Source organism: Amphiura filiformis, chromosome 1 (assembly GCF_039555335.1).
Source record: "Amphiura filiformis chromosome 1, Afil_fr2py, whole genome shotgun sequence".
NCBI classification, from domain to species: Eukaryota; Metazoa; Echinodermata; class Ophiuroidea; order Amphilepidida; family Amphiuridae; genus Amphiura; species Amphiura filiformis.
This window is the reverse complement of record NC_092628.1, coordinates 82954071-82980563: the sequence shown is the minus strand read 5'-3', so window position 1 is coordinate 82980563 and position 26493 is coordinate 82954071. Positions and strand designations below refer to the sequence as shown.

Genomic DNA, 26493 nt, shown 5'->3' with positions numbered 1-26493 from the left:
AATTGTTGCAGGATTGTTATTGTGCATGTGTCAACACTTGTTTCATGTTATTTGTGTCTTTTATTTGTTGTTGTATTTTGAGACAAGGGGTCTAAACTTGTCATATGAAATAATGTTGCAATGCTAATTTAAATTCCTTTTCACAGAAATCGCAAAGCACCTATATTAAAGTAAGTGATTGCATCCCGATATTATTCAGTCAGTGCAGTCAGCATTGGACCACCAACTGACCCCATTGGTTTGCTTGTTTCATCAGTCATTATTAATAACCCATTGTAATGTGATTCCATATCTATGTCAAATTTCATGAAGACTTGCAGTGTATCATAAAGTGACTTTTACCCTTTATTTTTGTTTCATATATTGGTAAAGATATGTTTACTTGATACAAATCAGCATGTATAGGCCATTCATATAATTTGCACCTTCCTGTTGAAAGTGAGGACAAGAAGGGTATCACATGATTATAAAATAACAAAATAATCACTGTCATTGTTTAATAGGGTGTGATATTGATGTAATATTGATGTTCACCCCATCAATGCCAGGAAGGTGGCAATTACAAGAATGGTCTATAAACCATCAATTAGTCTTGCAATGAGTGAAATTAATTAATAATTACCACTTATGGTGACGCCATTTTTAAAGTGCCTATTCAGCTGAATGCTTTGACATTCAATTGGGATGTATAGCTATAGCAATGGATAAAGCATGGATATGGCTATGATGCTGTCACATTGTTATAAAATGGCACCTCCCATAAGTGATAATTATTAATACATTTCTTCTACTAAAACAAGACTTCCCAGAAGTTTATATATTGCGATTTTTTAACATATAAACATATCTGTAACAATATTTGTGAAGTTAAATCATGTTGTTGTTTTCCTGTAAAGAACTTAATTAATTTTCTTTCATTTAATACTAGGGAAAGCAATATATCATTGGTTCAAAGACCTAACTGTATGATGTGTTACAAGTCTACGTGAAATTAGGCCTTGCTTTGTGAGATATAAATTGGAGATATAATATGGATGCTGAAGTTCTGACAAACTCATGAATTTTCCAATGCATATAATTTGCTAAGGCAGAATCCAGTTATCTATATGTACATCGATATCAAAAGGATGCCCCAGAAGGGCTGCTACATATGTATATTTTTACATGATAGCTAAGAATGAATCCCAGTCTCGTCTCAAGAGGAAGTCTCTTTAAATTATCCCAAAGTCATATGGTTTGGGAATACAGAGAACATTCCTAAACCATGTGACTTGGGTTGATTTGAAGTGACCTCTACTTGAGATGAGTCTGGTATTTATTCCTGAACTATTATGTAAAAATAGACATGTGTAGCTTCCGATAAGTGCATCATTTTGATATGGATGTGCATGTACACATAATGTGGTTGTGTGACTGATGGAACAGAGAAAAGCAAATGCCTACTGTGGTCTAAAGCATGGCACGTGGGTGAATTTAATTCTGTTTACTCATTGATGACTCAACAACTTTTGTGTCAACAGCTTACTAATTACTGATTACCAAATTAGCCTTTAGCATAGCTAGACCATAGCCCCAGGGTCTGTCAGTGGTTAGAATGTGCTTAGGTAAATTGCATAGACAAGACTGTATATAAAGCATTCCTTTGCAAAATGCTGGCCATCTAGAAAAAAGTCTTGGTACAATACCAAGCTAAATTGTCCCTTATTCTAACACTAACCATAATCCTAATACTCACTTGATCTTTAAGCTACTTGCAGATCTGATGACCACATCCTCTCTTATCTGTATTCTAATTCTAACCTTAAACCTAACCTTAACTGAATAAACTCAAATCAAATCAAATCAAGTCAAATTAACCCCAAACCATATCCACTGGAAATTATAACATTTAACCAACTTGTGCATTTTGTACATAAAACATTGACGGGGAGCAGCGTGGCACACTGGTTAAGGTCTTTGCCTTTGGTGCGAGAGGTCCCGGGTTCAATTCCCTGCAGGACCAACAAAAAAATCTCCGCTCTCACCGTGGTTCATCTGGTAATGGCGGGGCAGATGATCCATGATAAAGACCTCGTTTACAGGCGGTTCCGATCAGAGTAACGCCCGATTGTTGGCACACTTGCCTGTCCTGTAAAAATACCTCGATCAGCTATCTACAGCGACCCCCTTCGTTCACCAAGTCACTTGTGCCTGGCCAAAGTTTCGTCAGCGTTATCTCCTAGATTTCAGCTGTTAATGCCTGGATATGCCTGACATAAAAAAAACCAAAACTGAGTGGGTGGTAGAAGAATACAAGTTTTTACTATTTACTAGTCTTATAGTGTGGCAATTACAGAGGTGCTTTCTGAATTTTGTTTCATTGATATTTGTAAGCAAGTATACAAGCCGTTGTCATCATGTTGGAACAGAATGTAATATTCACCAGCTTGCATGTTTAATTTTTAACAGCTGGAAAAAACTTGCTCTTATTGCTGATATGCCAGCCATGTGTAACTACAACCTGCACCTGCATGACTGCAGTGTCTCCAAAGAAACATTACTAACAACCTGTAACCAAATCAAATCACAAACATTTACTAAATACATTGGGGAGGGAGCTATATACTTGCTCCTTGTTTTCAAAATCATGTATGCGTGTATTAATATTCAATCCATTGGTTTGTTCTTATTTCAAAAACTGGGTATCTCAAAATTATCCATACGTTTCCACACAGTTAATTTAGTTATCAACCCCCCCCCCCACACACACACACATTGGCATATGAATAATAGCCTAAAATATGTGTTGTCAAAACCCACTGCATTTCAGCATCTAAAATATTGATTGCATAACTTGACCCATAATGTTTGTTTGTAAAATAGACCCAAAATAAACCTGTTGTACCTGTTTCCTCAACATATGAGTGGTTGAATCATACACATTTGGGTGTGTGGGCAAATTCATGTGTGTTCAACTTTTGATATGGAAGTCAACCACTCACAACCTAGTCAAGTAAGGAGTTGCCATGGTTACAATTTCATAATGGTGTGGAATTAGAGACAACCAATACATGGCAATGAACTGAATCCTAATTCAGTTGTTAATATTTTATTGCTAATGGTAGCATTGTTGATGGTGGATCATACCATTTGACTCAAATTTTGTAGATTCATTTATCTGTAAAATGTTGGAACTGATAAGTAGCTGCATTGATTCTGGACAGCCATTTAATTTGCTAAGACAATCAGTTCATCAATCATGATTTGCAATTTTTTGTAGAAATTGATCACTTGTAGGTTTAAACTATCCTCATAGATGACAAATGATATGTAATCATAAGGAAAAAAGTTTACTCAATAAAATGGTATGTTGTGTTCTCCAAAATCCATCATTTTATTATGTACAGTTTTTCACTTTTATAAGTTAACTAGCATGTTACATTCATTAAATTGAATGTAATGCATAAACTAATAGCTGCATCTTAGATCAAATGTGTTAATGCCCTTATAATTGACTTGTGTTCCTTCTCCCAAGCGTAAGCATGCATGATAAAGCTGACAAATTTGTGTAAAGATTGGTGCAATTACCTCTAAAATGACATTTCTGTAAATACTTTTCATGATATGTTGAATTCATGTATATAGTCAATTTTGTCCTCAATTTTGTCCTTCTTTTTTTTTTTTGTGTATGCCGTTTTTTTATATGCCGATTTAGGTTTTTATAATTCTCTTAAATGTATTCTAGTTCTTAACCCTTCTGCTGTTAGAAATAAAACGAATGTGCAGTATTCAAATGATGGGAATCCATATTTATTTCATATAAATTCACCTGATCACAAAATGCAATCCATTATTGATAGAAAATAGACTGAGACTGAATTTATCACAAAGGTATCTTAGTATTAATGCATAATACATGAGCTCAGATTGTTTATAAGATGATATCTGCTATTATTAATGATTTCATGTTGCATTTGATTTTAAGATAATAACCACACCAGCAGTAGCTTGCTTAGGACTTTTCTTGCATAGTTGTCTCTGCAAGCATATGATATGATAATCATAACTTCTACAAGCCACTCAGCAATCAGGCTATTCCATTTGAAATCCATACACCCCCAATGGAAGGCATGACCTTAATATTCCTCATAGGGAGTGTGAATTTCAAATGGGAGTTAACCTGAATGGAAATCTACACACATGTCTTCAATAAGGGGGTGTATGGATTTTAACTGGAATAGCACATTACACATGTATGTACAAAATAGAAGAGGCAAAGTTTTGACTAATACATGTATATGCATAACTCTCACATGCTTACAATTCGAGTTGATTTTTTCACAACTCAATATCAGATCAAGGTAGTTTCTTTCAACATGTTTCCAAAAATAGGCATAGATATAACAGCATTGTAAAAATGTTACCTATTCCTTTAAAATCAGGAACTCTTAATGAGCTAGCTAGAAGCTTGAAAAAGTGTATTAAGTGTGAAAAATCTAAAGATATGTTCTTTTGTTTTGGTGTTAAATGTAAGTATTCATCTAGGAAAGTTCTTTACTCATAAAAAAATAGTAACAATTTAGGAAAAAATATGTATTTGACATTTGATGTCCAAACGAGCAATGTAAACTGTTGTTGACATTATTTAAAAAGTACATCTATCTGTTAACTTCATGTGAAGATTTTACCAATGTTTCTGGTTTTGTGGAAGCTAGTTGCAAATATAAATAACAAGTTATCTTGCTAACTGACATGAAAATATTGCCTTCAGTAGAGGTGTACAATTATGCACTAAATATATCAACTTAATTTGCATTTCTGATCATTGATATTTTAAATGTAACATGTGATTCTCAATCTGGGCTATTTTCTTTTCATTCAAGTAGTTTCAACAATATGAACCCACACAAATTTTTTGAATTTTAGAACAATTATTTTCTGTTTGCAGGTATGAATGTGTATTTGTTTTGTTCATTTATTTGTTTACAGACATTGGTATGATATTGCATAATTGCATTGTGATATACTGAGCCTTGGTTGGTCTAAGTTGTACCTTTTTTAATTCTAGTTTCAAGTTCCATCCCAAAATTATCATTCATTTTGATTAAGTGTGGATCGCTACTTTTGTTTTCATACATTTCACTTTGAAATGAATCATGGGCCTTTGTAGTGTAAGTGTTACTAAACAATGGATACTAATAATATTGAAATTTGAATAATCATATATTGTCTTTATATTCTGCAGCCTTCCTCACATTGACCTGTTGGAAGGGGTCATCGTACTAGAAGAATTCTGCAAAGAACTGGCTGCAGTCGCTTTTGTCAAATTTCATGCTGCAAGCGGTCAAACACCACACTGATGAGAAGATGATAGGCATCATCTAAGAGGATGGATGGGATGGGAGATATCATCAGCAAAGATGAGCAGGTGGTCCGACTGGAGGTCCTGGTGGTCAAGTTATCAGTATGGTTTTGATCATCAAAGAGAGGCTTTTTAGTTTGTTTTGACAGACCATATATAATGCATAATCTTTTTATTCCAACATAAAGGTAAATAGGTAATTTACAGGTATAATGTGTCACAAGGGCATTGGGCTATGCTAGTTAAAATCAATACATCCCCTGTGGATGACATGAGCTTAATATCCCACAGAGGCCGTAGATTTCAAATGGAGTCACCCATTCAGATAACCCTATTTCAGTGTATACAATGAAACTTATATATAGCCACACATCCCATCCAATGATTTCATCATGCCTCAATAGTGGCTGTGTCCAAGCCCTCCTAGTTAGACATGCTAGTTTGTGACCAGCTGTCACATTTCAAAGAAAATGTCAATGCAGTGCTCTGATCACTGACTGACACAGTTATTGAAGCAACCATTATTGTGTGCTGAAAATTACAATCAGTGTGTGACATGTGGAACGCTTATCTCCAATCACTCAATTTTGATTGAGAGATGTATAAAAACTGACTAAATTTGCTCTAATTTGATTTAATCCATTCAAATAGTCTTGCACTGAGTAAGTATGACACCAATTTCCAATGAGCACACACATAGGCTGAGCTGAATGTAGCTGTTAATACTGGCCTCCAGTTTACTCTAGTAATATTGATGGACATTCATTTTTCGCCACCAGCATGGATAGTTTGATATTGTAGGCTCATCCAATAGCATGCCCGCAAATCTGTGGAATACAGGAAGAGCTATTCAGAGAAATATTGGCATTTAGAAGGAAAATTTTTCCCCTAATAACAATGTACATAAGAAATAATGCAGGAATATTTTGTGGGGTTTTTTTTCCCGTAGGAAATGTGGCTTTTCTATGTGGGAAATACACACATTTTTGCTAGGCCTGTCCAGTATAACACCAACATCAAATTGATCTGCTGTTATATTGGCACGCTGTAACTACATGTAAAAGCAGCAATGATTTTATTGACAAAGAATTATTAACAGTTACTAAATTTATAAATATAAGTGCAATCATATTTTCATCATCTAATTTTTCTTTTTAATGCATGCAAAAGAAATTGATTATTAATCAATCCTGTACTTTATTATTTTTTATTTTACATCAAGATGTATTTTTATCTTATCTGCTTTTGTAACTTTAGCTAGGAAATTACAAATTAGCAGAAGTTGTAATTAAATAATGATAATAATTGTATTAATAAGTGAGTTTGAGGGCCAGAGAAATATAATAGCTCAACCAAAGTAGGTGAAAAGCTGAAATTGTCCATTCTTCCTTTAAATTAATCAGTTTTCCTATAATTATTTTGTGTTTTGTTGTAAACAAACAGCCAAGCTGACTTTCATAATATAGGGAATATTCAAATTGTTGTTAAACTTTTTTTTTTAATTAACAATATTTTATTTTCACCATTTGACACAATTACAGTAATATAAAATTAAATACTCAAAATTGTTACTTCAATTAAAGTAGTGCTATTTATTTGAGCTTTTTAGTATACAAGACATAGCAAATTTTAGTGGTTGATAATTACAATTTTGCAATTTCTTTTAGATAATTGGTGTTTGTAATGTAGGTCCAATATATTTTCTCAAAAAGTTCAAGGTAATCATTGTTGTGTATCTTTACTCTTGCCAGTCTTAGATGTGTTATTGGAGCAGAAGTATTGAGTATGTGAGGTTGCATTTATTTTTAGCAATGCATATATCACATTTCTTTTGTGATTTGTTGTAGCTGCAACTTCAATGCGTATTTGGTTTGTGGTGTGTCTTCCAGTAGGTTCCAAATCATATATCTGGGACATACAACTTCATAATATGCTTCAGGGGTGTGAGTCTTCAGGATTTTTCCTGATTTCACAATTTTTTGTGGCCAAAATTTACGAAATTTTATTGATATTCAGCCTGTTTTGGGGTATTTTAGCCCAATTTCATGCTGTTTTTCAGGATTTTCTACTACTTTCAGGATATTTCACAAGCTTTGGATCACACCCTTGTATGCTTTGACAACATTGATATACTTATGAAAATAGCTGTAAAGGCACTGCAAAGAAAATAATTGGGAATGAAGAATCAACTTCAGAACCAAAATTGACCAGAACGCAGCACAGTACATTGTCTATTTTGAAGTTATCTCATCATGATTTTAAAAGACAAGACAGGAAAGAGTTTGGATATATGATATAATTATGAATACATATATTTAGAAGTAAGTTATGGCTGAGAAAAAAGTCTTATGAATATGACAAGAGGTTATTTTCAATATTTTAATTGCATGTTTTAATCAATATTTATTTTAACAGTTTTGTATATTTCATTTACTGTTATGTTATGTAATTAGTAGTATAAGTCCCATATATTATATTGTAAATCTATTATGGTAGATGCAGATCAGGTCTATTGGACATATGGACACATATACAGGAGTTTTATAAAAGGAAGAATTTGCCATTTAACACTGTTAAAATTAATCTGCTCTGCTATTAATTAACTATGTATTGTCAGTGTCAAGTAAATTAGTTTAAGTGGGTCCTAAATTAGGAGCAAACTCCCAAATTCCTGTTATCGTTTAAGCATTCTTTCTCTATGCCCGTTTTGTCACCAGTGTCCAAAATAAGGACAAAATGGAGGTTGTCCCTTGGATAACTAAAGCATAAATTCTGCTTGTCAAGACTTAATGTCAAAACTTATAAATCTTAATTTTGGAGGTAAAAATATAGTGGTTGTCTGTGGGTCAAGTACATAGCTCATTTTGGTTGTCCCCAGTGAGGTTTGGACAGGAGAATAAGATAGTGCTTATTTCAAACACTGTTTGTCACTATGTCCCATGTTTTATATCGTAAAGATCAGGCTCCCTTTCCTTGAGGCAAATTTCATGTGCAAACAGAGAGCTCCCTCCTCTGAAATCCCAACTAGAATTAAGGTTCTGTGCCCTTTTCAGTTGAATCGTTCTCGCTAACCTAATTCTGCAGATACACACGTATAAGGATGGTACGCTTGTGGCACAACCACATAGGGTATATTGCTGATCCATTGATTATCCTTTTCTGGTGCATTGTGGGATAGAAAGGGGGGCAAATCGATCGCTAATTTGCTCCTTTTCTATCCCACAATGCACCAGAAAAGGATAATCAATGGATCAGCAATATACCCTATAGAGGCACTGATGTTACTTCCAAACTTTAGGTGAAAAAGTATAGTCAAGGGTCATATCATAGACTGATGAAATATTATAGTCAGTCTATGGTGGTATACAGGAATTTGGGACTGCACCTGGGAAAATCTCTGTACACTATGCTGTGAACACTTCCATGTGTTGGAAAATTTGATATGAAATGACAGTCAGTTGAATGACTTCAGTATTATAAATACAGGCATCGAATCAGAAAGATATGTTAAATAGTCTATTTAAATTGGTTTCTAAATTATTAGGATAGCCTGTACACTAGTGCCTCTATACGATATATATTATTTATATAAAAAGGTGCACTATATTATTTACAACAGTAACAGTAAAAGGTGAATATACTTTTCTTATTTTTTTTTATGTGAATACACTTTTTTGTTGACAACTTACTGGTAAATATGCCTCAGTACCAGGGCATTTAATCAGTCATGTGAAGGAATTGAATTAGGTCATTGTGTCACATGACATCATTCACACCAATCGTTTGTGTTATTGTAGAGATACCATGTTATTATACATGACTTCTTGTGACTTGTAGAAATGGGATCACCATTCTTTTCACTTCACTAATATATGAAAATGCAATCTGTATTTCACTGTCAATCAACTGACTTGCTCCCTTGCAATTCTACATTATATAATTATGGAGTTTTCTTCTAATTGGCCTCTTCCAGCTGTTTGATGGAGTTTTGACTCGGCTAACTCCATTCAGGCCGGAATTAGCAAAGCCGAAAACTGACAGCAAGGGCGATTCTGTCGCCTGAAAACGGAAAGTTAATTCTGGCCTGAGTTAGCCGAGCCAAATCCCCATCAACAGCTGGAAGGGGCCAATTATAAGAAAACTCTATAGGGATCATTTTTTTACAAAGTTATTGTGTATATCTTATTCATCTGTGTGTGAAAAATCATGATGATATAAATGAATAAGGACTTTCTTTATGAAGCTGTTTTGGAGAGCATATTTTAATCTTTGGAAAGTTTTTAACCCAAAATGATGGACTTGTGTGTTTCAAAAAACTTGTACATGCAGCAATCAACTGAAATATTGGCAGTATATACATGTAGAAAAGATTAATCAAAAATGAGGTGGAGTTAGAACAAAGACAGCACACTGTAAACAATACATTTCATCCCATGTAATTTTAAGATAAGAATCAGTTTATTTACTGCAATTAAATTTTTTAGTGAATGCATTTTTCATTACTTTGCCTTTCATTTTATCAAAAATTATATGGCTGACAAAATTGTTTTCATTTCAAGTTTGAAGTTATTAATATTACATTGCTTTGTACCATGAGAACTATCTGTTTCATTATATAATTTAATGTACATTTGGCCAGTATAAGTTTAAACTTTCCAATTGGTTGCATGAAATTGGTAAATGATATAATATCTGGCTCTTACTCAATCCATTTGTTTTCAATTTATAATGTATTTTTTATTTCAAATGTGTAAGATGAAATTTTAAAAGTTAGTCTTTTTAAAGTTAAGTCAAGACTAATTTGTGAAAATTAAAAATTAACCAATTTGAAAATTGTTTTCAGGGCAGTGGTTAGTATGCTGGATACATAGTATTTCCTAGATAATTTAATAAATAAAAACAACTGGTTGTGGTTGTACAAATGATGGTTTAAATTCAATTAATTTATTATTTAATATTCATTACAAATAAGTTTTAAAATGTATTTTTGATTAGAGAGTTTGATATTATGTGTTATCCATGTAAAAATATCTGCTTTCAAGTACATGTAAAATAACTTCTTAATCCTTGAGTCAGTTTCACCAAATGTGCCTCTCAATTAAAGAAACTTCATTGAAATTTTAAATATGTTTATCCTTCACTTTGAGAGCAAATACATAAAAATAAAACATAAATATAGGCAAGTAAGAAAAAGTAGATGGTGTAAAAAGGAGGGGAATGAAAGCCCCTAAATTTGCAACAGTGTGAATGATAATAGAACACATTATCATGGAAACTTAAAATATGCTGTACATCAAGCTCTTAAATTAAAATGTCAATATCATTCTTTTTTAAATGACTTTAAAAAGTCATTTTACTTGCAATATGATTCTGACTAATTTTGAACATACAAAGTTTCACTGAGTATACATGCAAGCAAGTATGGTACCTAAAAAGTGACCCGGGTAAAATATTCTGACATAATTGTGAGCTTAAAACCAATAATTGTTTCAAGTTTGCCTCCTGTGTATCAAGAGGGTACTGTAGACTGCACGCTCTATTGTGTGTGCTTGTTTGGGCAACATGTTGACTTTCAAACTGGGAGCCTATGAAGTACATGCTATAGAAAAATTGCTAATTTTGTGTTCATCGTAGAACGCTCGGTACTCCAACAACTGCGTGGGTAGCAACGCGAGGGCGTACGGCACAGCTGCAACATTTTCAGAACAGACCAATCACGTTTGTGCAATAACACGCATTTGAATCTGTGTCCTAAGCTATATATTAGGGTGGGCCGAAAAACACTTTTTTTCTCAGATCGACTTGGAACTCTCGGAGAATTTTACTAGGGTACATACTACTATTGTGCTAAAATATCAGTAAGATCGGAGCATGTTTCGCCCAGGCAGTAGATTTTCACAAAATCCCTACTTATTTGCTATTTCTTACTGTATAACTCTATATAGAGAAATCGGTAGAAACAATCTGGGAAAAGTAGGCATTCAGATGCCATCCTAACCAATATTAAACACTTTGGGTAGTTTGTTTGGACCCTCTAAAACATCACCAAGTAGTAAGCAGTCTCAAATTGGTTACCATTATTTTTGCTAAAGACACGTATGTAAGTTAAATATTGATGATATTTGAGTTGCTATATTAAGGGGTAGGGGTAGCATTATGGAGCATTTCCCCAGTTCTACTCAGTCAAATTTCCCAAATGTGGTATTGTTGCATAGATATGAACTGTAGCATTGCCAAAAATAAATAATATATGATTTTCAGCTATCCATGTTTTCACCGGAGGTCAAAAGGTCACACAGCCTTGAAAATTACTACAAATCAGGCGTCACATGACCCTTTAACCCCTGGTCAAGTCAGAGCTGCTCTAAAATCATATCTTATGTATTGTTTGTACTTTTCAGTTCATATCTACCCAACAAGACCAAGATTGTGAAATTTGACTCAGTAGAACTGGGAAATGTTCTGTAATGCTACCCCTACCCCTTAATTTAGCAACTCAAATATCATCAATATTAAACTAAATACATGTCTTTAGCAAAAAATAATGGTAACCAATTGGAGCCTGCTTGCTATTTGGTGATGTTCTGTAGGGTCTAAACAAACTACCCAAATTGTTTAATATTGGCTATGATGTCATCTGAATTCCTACTTTCCCCAGATTGTTTGTACTGATTTCTCTATATAGAGTTATATACAGTAAGAAATAGCAAATAAGTAGGGATTTTGTGAAAATCTACTGCCTGGGCGAAACATGCTCCGATCTTACTGATAATTTAACACAATAGTAGTATGTACCCTAGTAAAATTCTCCGAGAGTTCCAAGTCGATCCGAGAAAAAAAGTGTTTTTCGGCCCACCCTACTATATATGCCACATGTACGCTGCAGAAAAGTTCTATGATAAACACAACTTAAATAATTTTCCTATGGTAAATGATTGTGTTAATTTTGTTGCAATTTCCTCATACTGAGGGGTGGGCAGTTAACAACAGCTTTGCACCCAAAATTTAAATGTTGCCCTCTCCAGTCAATAGTACAAAGGTGTGTGAACACGGATGGGTAATAACTGATTGCTATTCATCAGTATACAGGAATCACACTGATATGTGTTAATAATATGTAGCTCACCTTGACAATTATTCATTATGTTACACTACCTGAAGAGAATTGATCAAAAATTGAATTCCCTCCCGAGATTATTATCTGTCAATGAGTTGACCAGATCACCAGGCTTTCATTATAGCTAGAGGCAGTATATGACACACATGGGTCAAAGAGTTGCATAAAAATAACCTTGTGTGGTATTTAGTTCTCAGGAAGTGAGTTTTGCCCGAGTCAATTTGTGGTTAAATATAAGAAAATATTACCGTTGATTTAGTTGAAAAAAGTTGAAACATCAATTCTGTTCAGGCAGTGAAACATAATGTGCTACTCATTATATTTGAATTACTATGGTATGATGCATGAATCTCATTAATTGCACATAATGTGCCCGTGCACTCAATTCATTATTTTTTGTAATAAAAATATAACAAAAATGCTAAGTTGTGTAAGTTTCTCTCTTTTTGATTGTCAACCTTCAGTATATTATTGATTGTCAACCTTCAGTATATTATTTACAATAAGGAAGTAGCAAAGAGAAGTAGACTCTTTTGTTTTCAGATAAATTCATAGTTTTGTAACCATATATTTATAGTATTTCGTATAATAATGCTTTTATTGCTGGAGGATATCCATGAAAGAATTAATTTCTAATGCCCAAACCAAATGGACCTAAATAGTTGATGATGTTGAGGAATAAAACCATATATACCTTTTGAATTTTGATAATTATTAACCGCTTCATTCTTGAATTATAACCATTTGAAAATCACATTATTTCATGAGGCAAACATACAGATATAGGCCTATAAAATAAGGAGTTAAGCCACCACTAATTGCAACAGAATCTATTAAATCACCATTTATTTCATAAAAGCACATTCAATAACACATCAAAAGTCAACGAAAATCTGAAGTAGTGGAACAGTGCCTTGTTTGCATAAATGTGACCAGCTCCAACAAGTCCCCAGGCATGTTTTTTAAAAACGACTTTCCCATAAAAAAACCTCAAAATTATGGAATTCTTAATTTCATGGTATTTGATCTTGGGACTGAGTGGATAATCCCTGTTCAATCCTGTGTAAGGCAGGAAACTAATTAGCCCATTACTCGAATAGCAATTTGGAAAAATGTGACCGTACACCACGAATGAGCCGTAAATGTCCTCAATTGTATTCTGAGTTACAGTGTATAAAATGGGCATGAAGGTCATATTCATAGGTACCCAATTTGATGCTAAGTATACCTCATTTAATGAGATACACGTAGCACCAAATTGAAATACCTATGAATATGACCTTCATGCCCATTTTATACACTGTAACTCAGAATACAATTGAGGACATTTACGGCTCATTCGCGGTGTACGGTCACAAATATCAAGGTATCATTTACAAAATTATCCATATCTTGAAAAGTATTGATGCTATGTACATATTTTGGTATCATTTTGAAGCTTATTGTCCTGTGCTTACATTTTTATTCTAATCATGACATGTCAAAAATGTGACTTGTTCCTGATTTTGTCAGAACGGGTCATAAATCCAAAATGTCTACTTATGCAGGGGTTGGTCAAATCTTAAGGATTCAGAAAAAGTATAGTTTGACCGGTCTCTGACATTATGATATAGTATTTGAGTTCTTGAGTTATAGGCATAAAGGGGAAAGGTCAAATTTTGGGGTCCCTCAAATTGTTCCTTTGTGGCAAAAATTAATTAAAATGAGAAGTTGCATTATTTTGGATGTTTTGTTACATAGGTAACATCATAAAATAGGTCAAGGTCAACAGGGCTCAATGGATTTTGTTTGATCTTTTTGGCCATGTTACCAAGGTAACAAACCACCTGAGATATGCCAACTATTTTTTTTTTTCAATGTTTTGCGAGCAGAGAAATTCCACCCCTGCATATTAAGCGGACAATTTGGATTTATGCAAATAAGGCACTGTTCCACTACTTGGATTTTTGGGGACTTCTGATGTTTTTGTGTGAGCTTTTTTGAGATGGACAGATGTGAAATGGATTCAGTGCAATTAGTAGTGGGTGATTTCATATTTTGACTGGCTTAATCATTGAACCTGTGGAACAGGTTGAAAATGAGGTATTTTCTATATCTCAAGAAAAAAACAGTAAATTTTACAAATTCAAAAAGAATGTGAAAGCTGGTTTTCTGTGCAAATGCATTAGGTATTCGGTCATGTTTGATTCGGGCATAAACAAAAATCACGATGTTCTAACATTTGTGGTGATCAAGCAAAAATGATGTGACATTACTTGCACATTGGGACTGCAGTCAATTTGGATTATTGTTTTGGAAAGGAATGATAGAAAACAAAATGGTATCCTATCTCAAAACTGGTTTTGGCCAGTGACATTCAATAAAGTGCTTGATCACATATTTGTGACATGAATGTATATCTCTGAAACATCTTGTCAAACAGAACTGCTTCAACTCACTTTCACTTTCCCCCATAGCTTTGTCTTCCCGAGGATGAATTTTTGTGACTTCTAGTTAAAAATCAAAACACAATACTAGCAGTAATTACTATATTATAATCTTCATATAGTGATTATCTTTATTGACATCAATTCATAAGTACTTGGAACAATAATACCAAATACCAATAATACCAGATTTCATATGTTCACACTGCACTGTTTTGGTCCCTGGAGACTCTTGATTTTCAGTTGGTGTAGGGATGTGTGACTGGGAATCTGAACACTTGCCTCAATATCAGATGTGAAGATAGAGACACTCAGAATAAGCTGATTTCTGCAAAAATGAAGCAACATTTGCAAACATTTTGAAGTGTTCTTGTAAATTTTGCAAGAAACAATTGAAAATCAGCATTTTTGGAGACTGAAGTTGGAAGTGGCACCTGTTCTCTAAACCTGTTTTATGAAAGGTGAGCCCTAGCTAGATCCAAGAGCCGGAGTATGCTACCTCTTCAGCTGCACATCCCTATACCAAACTTTCCACAAGAACCCTCCCATTTCTTTTTGATTCCACTTAACCCAGAAGTGCTTATAGGATAATAACCTTGGTATGAACAAGTCATATTGGTACTGAAGAAATCAAATACCATGGCTTTAGAGATCTGTTTGTAGTCAAATACCACTAGCCATCAATTAAGGCCAGGACTGAATTTTAATTAATTTCCATGAATGACCGATGTGGTTTGCACTGCCACAGCACTTCTTGATGAAATGAAAAACAAAAGGGGCAAACAAATTTTTTTTTTAATGTTTCAATTTTCACTTGAACATGTTTCTTAATCACCACACATACATTTAAAATAAATAATTTTTACTTTGCATCATAATACAAGCTGTATCAAAATGATTGGTACCCATCAGTTTTCATTGATAATGGATGAGTCTGACACATCAAAATTCAATAAAGATCAAAATTCAACATCTAAATAATTTGTAGATTAACAAATCATAAACTATACATTCTGGACATTTCAAGAGTATCCAATGTTGCATTTGGAAGAGGAAGGCTTTTCAATAAACATCAGAATTGAAGGGTACCAATCATTTTGATACACCCTGTATAAACCCTATCAACGCTTACAAAGAGTGATGGTCCCTATGGTTATTCCCTTCCACTAATATAATGGAATAATAAATTTGTTTTGATGATGTGATTATTATAAAGATGCAACATACATTTGCTAATTCTTTCCATTTACATAGATCATCTGTGAATAAGGCAGTTTCAGCCGATTTACTGAATAGTTTCCTAATTTTGAGAAATAGGTACCCTGTCCATCATGACGTTAATAACAGAATATATAGGTTTACTTGTTTTATACTTCATCTTGTCTACAGTGGATAAAAACATTTTAAAACTTGCCTTTACACAGGATACATAATATTAGATATTGATATAACACCAATATGTACAAAACATTATTGCTTTTCATTTGATACATGCATACAACAAACTCTATACTGCTACACACAAGATATTAGTCTTATTTATATATTGCACATAATTACTTGGCCTAATACATTAATACAAATATCAGCTGGAATACACTGGAAAGCTTGTATCAAAAAATAAACTTGGATAGGTTCTTACTGGCATTATGTAGATACTGGAAACAGCTAGTATATTTAAATCAGCGGTGCATTTCACTACATGTAACATTTATTCATCATAACTTTGACTTAACCCCATCATAACCCTTAAACTCGTAGACCTTTTTCAGCAGCCAATTGGAAATCTTCAGAAATTAGTTTTTAAAAATGTTGCGTGCCAAATCATATTCAACTAATCAATTTCTGGTGAATTGGATGCATATTCCACCACACAGTGGACACAGCATTCAATACGCTGCATCAAGTAATGCGATATGTGATTGGTGTGAACAATCATACCATGCTATATGCTCATCAAACGCACTGTTGCCAGTGCGATTGATTGTTTTGCTTACCATAGTCATGTATGATCGGTGTTTTTAGTAAGACATGCTCATGAAAAGGTCTATTGTAACTCTTCCCATAGGACCTATGATAGAGTTGCGATGAGTTTGAAGACTTGCAATGTATCATAAATGTTAGTGAAATGCATCCAGACCCTTGATTTATATGCACACATCTTCAGCTATATGCATATGCACCATGTCACTGCATATCATTGTTAGTGGTAGGACTTTGACCCCATGGCATGCATTGTTTTGAATTGTTCATCCACTTAGGTACATATACTTTGGTTCACTTTAAGTTTGGTAGTGACGACGATGCTTTTTCTCATTTGCGCTGCGAGCGAGCTGACCAACCACCTTTGTATGCATGCATGCAACCAACTTTATGTCATATGCATGTATGTCACTATTATACTTGAGGTGAACCTGAGCGCAGCACTATGCAGGGGTTCTTATTGATTTTATTCAGCAAAATCCTATCATTTCTTAACAGCAGTGCTAAAAAGTATGATAATACTGATATCATTTTACAATTGGCAGCATCAATATAAAAATGTCATGTTCTTAAATATGGTTTACCATTGAAAGGCTGTTCCCATCATAGAAACATGTAGTATGTCTAGCTAGGCATTCAACAACACAACAGGAAACTATGATGGGACAGTACTCTGACACATCTAATTAGACTTGCAGATGCCCCTCAAATGATAACAAATTAGGATTATGTTATCAGCTTTGAGGGCTACTAACATAAATTTGTTTGGTCCTGTCATTTTATGGTCAACTCTTGTACAAGTATACCCAACAAAATGTCAAAAACCTGGTGGGGCAGAAATCACTATAATCACCAGCAGAGATAAACTGAGAATGTTGGGTCTGATGTCAGATGCAACATTCAGAAATTGATCTCTGCCGGCAACTATGGTTCAAATTTGGACTTGTGTGCATGTTTATAAAATATATTTATATAACTCATTACAAAGATTAATAGTTACACATGGTTTATAAGTACTGACTAACAATCACACAATTGGTCTAAATATTACATCACACAAATAATATAATATATCTTTGGCTACAGCAAATTCAATATCCAACTAGTACAACACATCAAATTAAAAACAAAATATATTGTTTGTTTTCCCATCAGTGACAGAAGTAGACTCTTGGAGAAATTTTAGCCTGTGCACTCCTGATGTGCATGTAGGTTTCTTTGAGGTTCAAAGGGATGTAAGTAGCAATTGGCAAAAAATCTGTAAAAGGTGCGAGCGGAGTGAGCACGCTGAGCACCTGCTCAGAGCACAATGTTTTTAGCCAATTTAAGAGATTGGGGTATTAGGCTATGGGAGTATCATCACTCTAATTTGCTTTTGTTTGCTTGGTTTTTTTAATGAAATATCATCCAATTCCAGAAATGTAAAAAATAGAAGAAAAGTCCAGAATCTTGAAAAAAAACCATTACTAGATTACTCCAGACAAATTACTCCCTGGGCACAGTGATTTGATACTCTAAGATACCATGGATGCATTTCACTAACATCTACAACGTATAATAAGTACTACATCCACCATAAGTCTCAAACCTATTGTAACTCGAGTCTTCCGATATATGTTTGAGGTACGTTAGGTTTGGACTTTTTGATGTGTCACAGAGGTTTGGGCTTTTTGATGTCACAGAGTAGCAAAATACACCTGTAGCCTAGTACCTTGCTTTTACATGGTTGCAACTACCACATTTTCTTCTGAGTTGTATGTGACTTATGTGATGTTATATAAAAGCACTGCCCAGTGCTTCCACATTGAACTCAAGTCATCAAGTGTTCTGTCCTGTAACCGTCAAATTAAACTCTCATTCTTTATACTGTCAACTTGTGGGAAAAAAAAGCTTTTATATCTGGGAATGAGGTTAACAGTCATTTCTTGATGAAGAGATATCTCATTACCATAAGCTTTTCCTTTCAACCAATGGGATCTCATTGTTATAATCCTATCTGTTTTACACATATTACACCCATACTTCATATGTTTCAGAGTGATACATTAATTGCACACTTATATTGGAATGTTTGGATAAAGATCAGCCTTCTGGACAGTGAAATCTTCCTAGAAATCGATTCTATCTCTCAGGAGACTTCAAGTGTAAGGGTTTCTATTTTGTGTAAGGGTTTTCTACTTGTGCAAGTGCAAGAAAGACATTACCACAATGGCTTTCATAAGATCATAAATGATACAGAATTAAGAAATGTTAATATGTCATTTCAGTTTCATGACTTGACATCATGGGCAATTTACATGCCTTTGATGCACTCATACAATCATTCTCTTCTCTCTTAATGTGATTTGTGCCTGGATTATTAATAAATTAAATCAAATCTGTACTAACATATATCTTAAGAATAGGAAATATATTAGAGTAAAATAGACAAACCAATTCTCTTATCAGCAAATATTGTTAGTAATACTATATTGGGTCTGATGGGTTTAAACAATTGTTGCAAGTATAACAAAATTTGTTCCTGAAGTGTTTTACATGTACATATTCCATTTCAAGTGATACACATGAGCAGACCATACTGAGTGCGTACAATATAAATTCAACCATACCTTCAGTATCACATGGGTTCTATGAAAAGCTTGGATAGTCCATGGGAATATTACAGGTTGAGGACAGGGGTCAACACTCAACATCTGACTTAGGGGGAAACCTGTTAAAACACTCTATGTCTAGTATGAATATCCGTCATAAAAGCCTGTCAGCAACAAGACAACATGCCCTTAAAGTGCATTCCATATACTACACAGTGCTTTTCATAGAACCGGTGATTTTTCACAATAATTATCAAAATATTCCTCTATCAAATTCAAAATCAGCAAAAACATAGAGTCAACTATGAAAAGATGTTGGTATGGAATGGAATAGATCTAGTTTACAACAAGTACAAATTTAAATGTTACTCCTATTTACAGCGGTTTTCACAACTATTTGCCACTAGCAACTAGAAATAACATTAATAAGGGAATTGATCACTCGCCAACATGATGGTTCCCTGTCAATATCTTAAGCTCTCTTTGCACATTATGCACAGATCTATGTCATTTCAAAAGGCAGTGACTGTAACTCTTTTACCTAGAAATATTTTGATAATTATATCGCATAGCAAACCTACTTAATCCCAATAGCAATGACCATCCATTCTCATCCTCCTCCATTAGTCATCTACAACAATTGAGAGAGCCCTGATATCACAAAGTCTTTGGTGTAGGTCCATTTCAAAGTCATCATCTGTCTGTATGGTTTCCTTAGGTTCTAGTTGAGCTGCCAATTCGGCATAAATCTTGAAACACTCAGTGTAGTATGCAATCTGGAAACAATACATCATTATATTAGTAAGGCTGTGTGTATCTTTTTATTATCTGTTCCATACTCACTGATATCTGGGGTCCATTTCACTAAACTTGTAACCCTTCATAACTCAAGTAACTGTTTGTAAAGTTACAAATACCCAATACTAGACATAACTTTGTGAAGGGTCCCTGTAGTAAATCCCTATTAATTACGAAGGGTATCATTTGTGAATGAGTTTAGTGAAATGGACTCGTCATTAATTACGAGTGATTTCATGACTTACGAAGCTTCGTAGAGTTTAGTGAAATGGACCCTGGTCACTAAACAATTGTTAACATGTAAGTAGTTTACTTACAGACAATCCACCCTTGAAAGAAGACCAACCTACTGCACATAATAAATTAATATGCTATTTACCTGTGATTTAATAAGGGCTTCGAAACATGGCTGGAAGTAGTCGATACGTCCTTCAAAGAACTGAGGCATAGCATCCATCAACTCCTGATGCTGCTTCTCATACACTTCTTGGGCTGTATCCAAGGCTTTCTTACTCTATATCAAAAGAACAAAATAGTTGCATCTATATCATATACATGGCATACATTTTTCAAAGAAAATCAACATATAGGGTGATCATTTTTTAATTTGCTACAGAAAAGTGACTATTTACCTCACAGTCACACCTTTGTATTTCAATAACTACAAACTTGATGTATATTCTTACGTAGCAGTAAACGTAAATAGAAAGCAAAATAATTTTTCTTCTGCATAAAAGTATTACTTTGCTTTTTAACTACAAACTTGTTTCTAGTACAAATGGCAAGACTTATATGAAAATTTGAAATCAATCCAGAATCTGTGTGTTGGATACTAGCTGGATCCTAATTAAGCAGGATCGACACAATCCGTAAAAAGTTACTTGTCTTAACTAAAAATTGGCTATTCATACATGATTGCTTACTTCAGAAGTATGATGAACAAACAACTTTTTGTTTGTCCATTTCCTTTTCTGATATTCAATTAGTGACATTATTAAGTAGTTAAGTATAAAATATCCCAACTGAATCAGAAGAATATATATTTTTAATAAGCCTCCACATGAAATACTTACAGCCTCTAACTTTGCCAGGTTTTGCCCTGTCCTCTCCTTATCTTCATACTTCTGTACCTTAGCCGTACAACGCCCAAACTCTTGTAGAGCTTGTTCACGTTTCTTTAGCGCCAGATATATACTGGGGAAAATTGTGCTAAATTTTTTCATAGGATCCACCATTGTGACACTTGAGTTGCCATTCTGTGACAAGAGACAGAACACACACAGCATTGTCAGTTTTAGAAAGATCTGGACATGTTACACACATGAAAGTATTGATTACAAAAAAAAAGGCTATCAAAATAGTGATATTATTTGGCAGCAGGACATCTGGGAGGTTTCTCAAAGTGCCAAATGTGATTGTGTTATTTGTTTATTCTATTTCTAAACTAGTGTATTATCAGAAAACGATAAATTGTTGCTAGTTGCCTTTTTAGAATCTCATACTTGCAGCAAATGAGGCACATACCGTAATGATGCAGCAAGCTGCATTTGTACCCTTACTGCATTAACATGACCTGACAAATGACCTCTCCGATCTATGAGTCTGATGTTCATGAAAGTGTAACTAGATTGTTTGATTGGTATCTTAGATTGATGCTTCTTTTATTTGTATAAAATATTCTCAAAAGACCTCACAACACAAATACATTTGTACATGAAGTTTAGTATAGTTTGCTTCATGACACACCAACTTTGAGTTTTCTTACCAGTTCTGTGGTGAGTTCTTCAACCTTGCCAATACATCTGCTAATCAGTTCCAATGGTTTGAGAGAGTCCTCGGTATTCATGACAGGACTAGCCGCCACGTTGTGACCAATGCGACATTGTGTCCTGGAAAGAGTCCCCATAGCATCAATACATTTCTTCATGTCTTTGTACAAGCGTTTAGTGGCTTCATCCAGTCTGTACGAAATGAACACAGAAAATAAACATTGTAACAATCTACGAAGTTTTGGCTTGTCAACGCATGCAGATATCCATCTACCTTTACGGGTGGGTGGACCATGTAGAGCTAACAAAATGTGCACATTATCAAGTGAGGAGTGCAAAACATTGAATGAAATAGATTTAAATTAGGGGACAACCTAAAAGATTGACGAATGCTGACCTGTTCCATCCCTACCTGAAAATTACCTTCTTCAGACCTATGGGTTTTTTTGTTGTTTTTTACAAAGAAAATTCAGATTTTAAACCCTATCCTCAATTACAGGATGTCATCTATCTTTGGGGTTGTTCCCTTAGCTACATGTACTTCCATTTTAATCAATTGCAATCTTATCTTTCCAAACTTGTTATATTGATTGTTGGAAGTGGCCTTCTTGTTTTCTTTCTATTTTTTTCTACCTTTAAACTATATGGGTCAACATGCTTTTTATAGGCCACAGCTAGCCTTGAGCATTTTGCATAGGTCTGGACCATGTATTTCCACATGTGGACCCAAGCATGAGTCCCTTACGCACCAACCTAGGTAAAAAAACAGCCAAACAATCAACCTGCACATATTGATTTTTCCCCTTTATTGTATTCCTGGTGACAAAAATCATCCCAAGTTTATTTACTTTGATAAGTACTGAATTCCGTGCACATCACATTTTTGCACTCATGTATAGATCTTGCTTTCATTCATGCCTTGAAACTGACATTTTTGAATAAAATAGGATTTAAATATATTTCTTTTTACCGAAAATTATAGTCAAGTACGAAATAGTTACAAACAAACATAAGTACAAAATTGAAAATTAATGTAACTTACACTTCAATTTTGTTGGTTTCTTTCTCAAATTCCTTTTCATCCTGCAAAAAGAAAAATATGTTGTTATTTAAAAATGTGACATTTCTAGCTTCCAGGATAACTTTACTTAGCAAAACATTTGGAGCATCCCTTTCACATGGAACTTGTCTTGCTCCATCTGATTAGTTCTCATGAATACATTGTCATTGAAGAAAAAGAACCTTTATGTGTAGTTTTAGTTATGTCTTTTCCTATACACAGTTCAAATTATACAATTTTGCTACCTCCATCAAAAAGATATTTCAGACTACTCATTCATTCATATTCATTCATATTTTACATTTACCAATTGGGCTAGTAACCTCCCTCTGATCTTGTTCCTATACAATACTTTAAACACTGTTACATTATACAAGGGTTATTTTGAACGTTTTACCTAAAATACAGTTCCCCTCCATGGATGGGGCTTAAAAAATACTCTGACTCATACATGTATACTGCAACCATTCTATCAAATGAAAACCCCGATTTTTATTATGAGATGTAAATTTACCAAAAATCAGTACATAGATCTGACTATCATACTCACAATCTGCGGCATAGTAACCTTCTTGGGAGAGGTCAAACGCCCGAAAAGGGCTATTTTCCTCCTGTTGAGTGAAACGAAAGAAAATTAGTATGGTACAATATAAACTTTCTGAAGGTTAAAATAACAACCAATCAGGAGTGAACTGGATTTATTATGTGTCAAGCAGGGAATCAATGAATGAATGAATCATTTCCACATGTGATAAAAACAACAGCATTGATCATCCCTTTTCAAAATTAAATTAATTAAATTAAACTAAATTAAAACAACAGCAAAAAATAAAAGCCTATCAAACAAGAACACAGACTGCCCTTTCTTGAGATGTCTAGCTTCACATTCAATGCTAGAGTCCAAATTAGTAGAAACCAATGAAGCATGACACTGTGTAAAGCAATTAAATGGAACACATCCGATCATGGTGGGCGATCATATCAAAAGAGTTGCTAACATTGCACTTCAACTCAATTTAAGACTGTTCAAAATAGCAACTGTTTTACTCTAAAAAAAAAATAAGTTGAATCATCAAAATATCATCATCCAAATTTAAACATCAGCATATTGCAAAAAATGACAATGCTGATCTACATGCACGATGGATTTTAGCCTTGAATGCGTAATGATCGTGTGCAAATTTGAAGCTAGAGTTCTTTAGTAACATTTGACCAAATTTTCAGGGTTAGACCTGGCCTAGCTCAGTTTCTGTAGCCTCAGTCACTCTGTATACAAGGCTATGTCACCTCAGTGAGGTATTGAAAAATCCGGAGTTTACCCCGAAACTTTTGGTCGGCAATACATGTAAGACTCTTGAAGAAAGCTTTAAACTACAATATCTAGCCAACTGTTTTTGGTAATTTCATTAATTGTAGAGATAAGTATTTCATGATTGATTTTAAAAATATAGATTCCATGTCATTTGGATGATTTTCTATAGTATGGTATAATCTGTTGCAAGGTTACTTCCTTTCAATCCGTTATCCATCACGTATACATACATGCGCAACACAAGACCTTGTGGAATACCCACTGGACAGTAAAGCAGTACCAGTATGCTTAATTTGCAAAAGGAATTCTGCACATGTATGTTTTACTTCCAAAATTCCATCAATTGTTTTTTCAAACACAGTTGGTGACGGTCGGTGTCATGCCTCACTGATTTTGATGCGATTTCAAATAGCTAGCAACTCTAGTCTATAATACATGTAAGTACTGTTTAACTGTATCCATCACCGGTTAATATCATGGCTGGATAAACTTATAATTAGTATAAGTCATGTACATGTATTAAACTTGTAAGTCATGCATTCATTATCAAGTTATTAATTTTTATTTATCATAATTGTTTTACTTTTTTAGTTTTAACATGTTTAAAGGAAGTCTCCGGCAATCACAACATTATGCCTATGTAAGAAAAATAATTATCAAGCACGAATCACATGGTTTTATTTAAAACAAACTCATAGTAACCATAAAAACAAATTTAAAAACATCCGTCAAAATTCCTGGGCACTGAAATTGTCGAGTGCAATGATGTCCCAATAATACAATGAAGAAGGCGGATGACAATTGAGCACAAATAACCATTACCGGTACATCATTGCACACAAATTTTGGCGCGGGAATTTTGAATATCGCGTGTTGAGAGCCGATCGACTGTTTTTATTTGTTTTTATGGTCAATATGAGTTTGTTTTAAATAAAACCATATGATTCCTGCTTGATAATTATTTTTCTAATATAGGTCAACCCGGTCATCCGGGTACTTATTTTACATGACGCTACAGTCGGCTACACTTACGCTTTTCAACCCACAATAGATCGTGCAGCTGAGCAACTACTTGAAGACTTGTAGCAGAGCTCATTCAGTTGTTTACGTTTTGTTTTGACCTCGAATCAAGCAAATTTCTCTGCCGATTTCGGTAAAATAAAGGTTAAATACTTGGCGAAAATTGCATTTTATGTAAAGCTGAACACATGAACATGTAGTGGAGAGTCTTTATTTTTGTTGTTGGCTGGAGGCCCCATTCACTCGGTCGGACATCCGGGAACATTGTCCCCTTTGTCCCCTTTGCACAAGCGCGCGCCTAGCAACCAGCTCGAGAAAGGGGAACTGCACATGCGCTGCACATGCGCACACTGGTTTTACAAGGCTATTTCCCCTTTGTGACGTCAGCCCGACCAAGAGAATGTCGAGAAGTTATAGAAATGGTAGTATTTTGGCCGATTTGAAAAGGGACAAACCACAGAAAACTACAAATTTGACTTCTGAATCGGATTTGTTGTCAACGGCGGTCAACAGCTTGTGACGTCACTCCGGGGTCACCTATATACAGATATAAGGCATAATGATAAATCGGTTTAAAATTGTTATCATTGCCGGAGACAGACCCCCAAAACCTGATGTCAGTGATGAATGAGAGCGAAACTAAAACCAAAACAACACGATTATGAATATGAAATTGCAATTAATTAATATACTTACCACGGCAGAGACATGGTTGTAAAAGCAATTGCTTCTCCTCCTACCCACTAAATATACAGTATAGTTTAGCAGTAAGCTTACAAGTGAATCTGCATTTGCTGTTCAAGCTTGATGATGAATGAGAGCAAACTGAAAATGAAATGCAAGTGCAACTCTGGTTCTGGTTCTGGTTCTGGTTGTATACTGCCTAACGCCCCTGAAAGGGGTCAAACAAGCAGTTGGTGCTAGGCTGCTGTTCTTAGTTGTTGGTTGCTTTTCTTGTGTAATACTGTAGAGCTGTTTCTTTAAACTTTTTCTTGTCCGGATTTGATGTTATAGTTGAAGGTAAATTATTCCAGTCGACAGTGGTACGTGGTATAAATGAGTACTTTAGGCAGTTC

The 26493-nt window shown here is 34.4% G+C and overlaps 3 protein-coding genes across 6 annotated transcripts in view; 1 reads left to right on the top strand and 2 right to left on the bottom strand.

Moving 5' to 3' along the window:
• The window catches only part of LOC140154895 (FHF complex subunit HOOK interacting protein 2A-like), a 30601-nt gene extending 22217 nt beyond the window's left edge, over positions 1 to 8384 (top strand). Inside the window, exons 15-16 of one of the 2 annotated variants that reach the window (XM_072177554.1) lie at positions 147 to 170; positions 5225 to 8384. In XM_072177554.1, coding sequence (XP_072033655.1) covers positions 147 to 170; positions 5225 to 5339 — 139 coding nt within the window. In that variant the 3' untranslated portion in view covers positions 5340 to 8384. The remainder of the gene's footprint in view (positions 1 to 146; positions 171 to 5224) is intronic. The other variant, XM_072177562.1, reaches the window with a different exon arrangement.
• Positions 1 to 26493, bottom strand: part of LOC140154929 (palmitoyltransferase ZDHHC16-like) — a 191682-nt gene that overhangs the window by 118531 nt on the left and 46658 nt on the right. The window lies entirely within an intron of this gene.
• On the bottom strand, positions 20017 to 26260 carry LOC140154888 (bridging integrator 3-like). Its single transcript, XM_072177541.1, has 7 exons — positions 26114 to 26260; positions 23636 to 23696; positions 23068 to 23108; positions 22022 to 22217; positions 21330 to 21512; positions 20636 to 20770; positions 20017 to 20234 (listed from the first exon to the last, which is right to left on the bottom strand). The coding sequence occupies exons 1-7, from the start codon at positions 26125 to 26127 to the stop codon at positions 20082 to 20084; spliced, it is 783 nt and encodes a 260-aa protein (XP_072033642.1). The 5' UTR covers positions 26128 to 26260; the 3' UTR covers positions 20017 to 20081.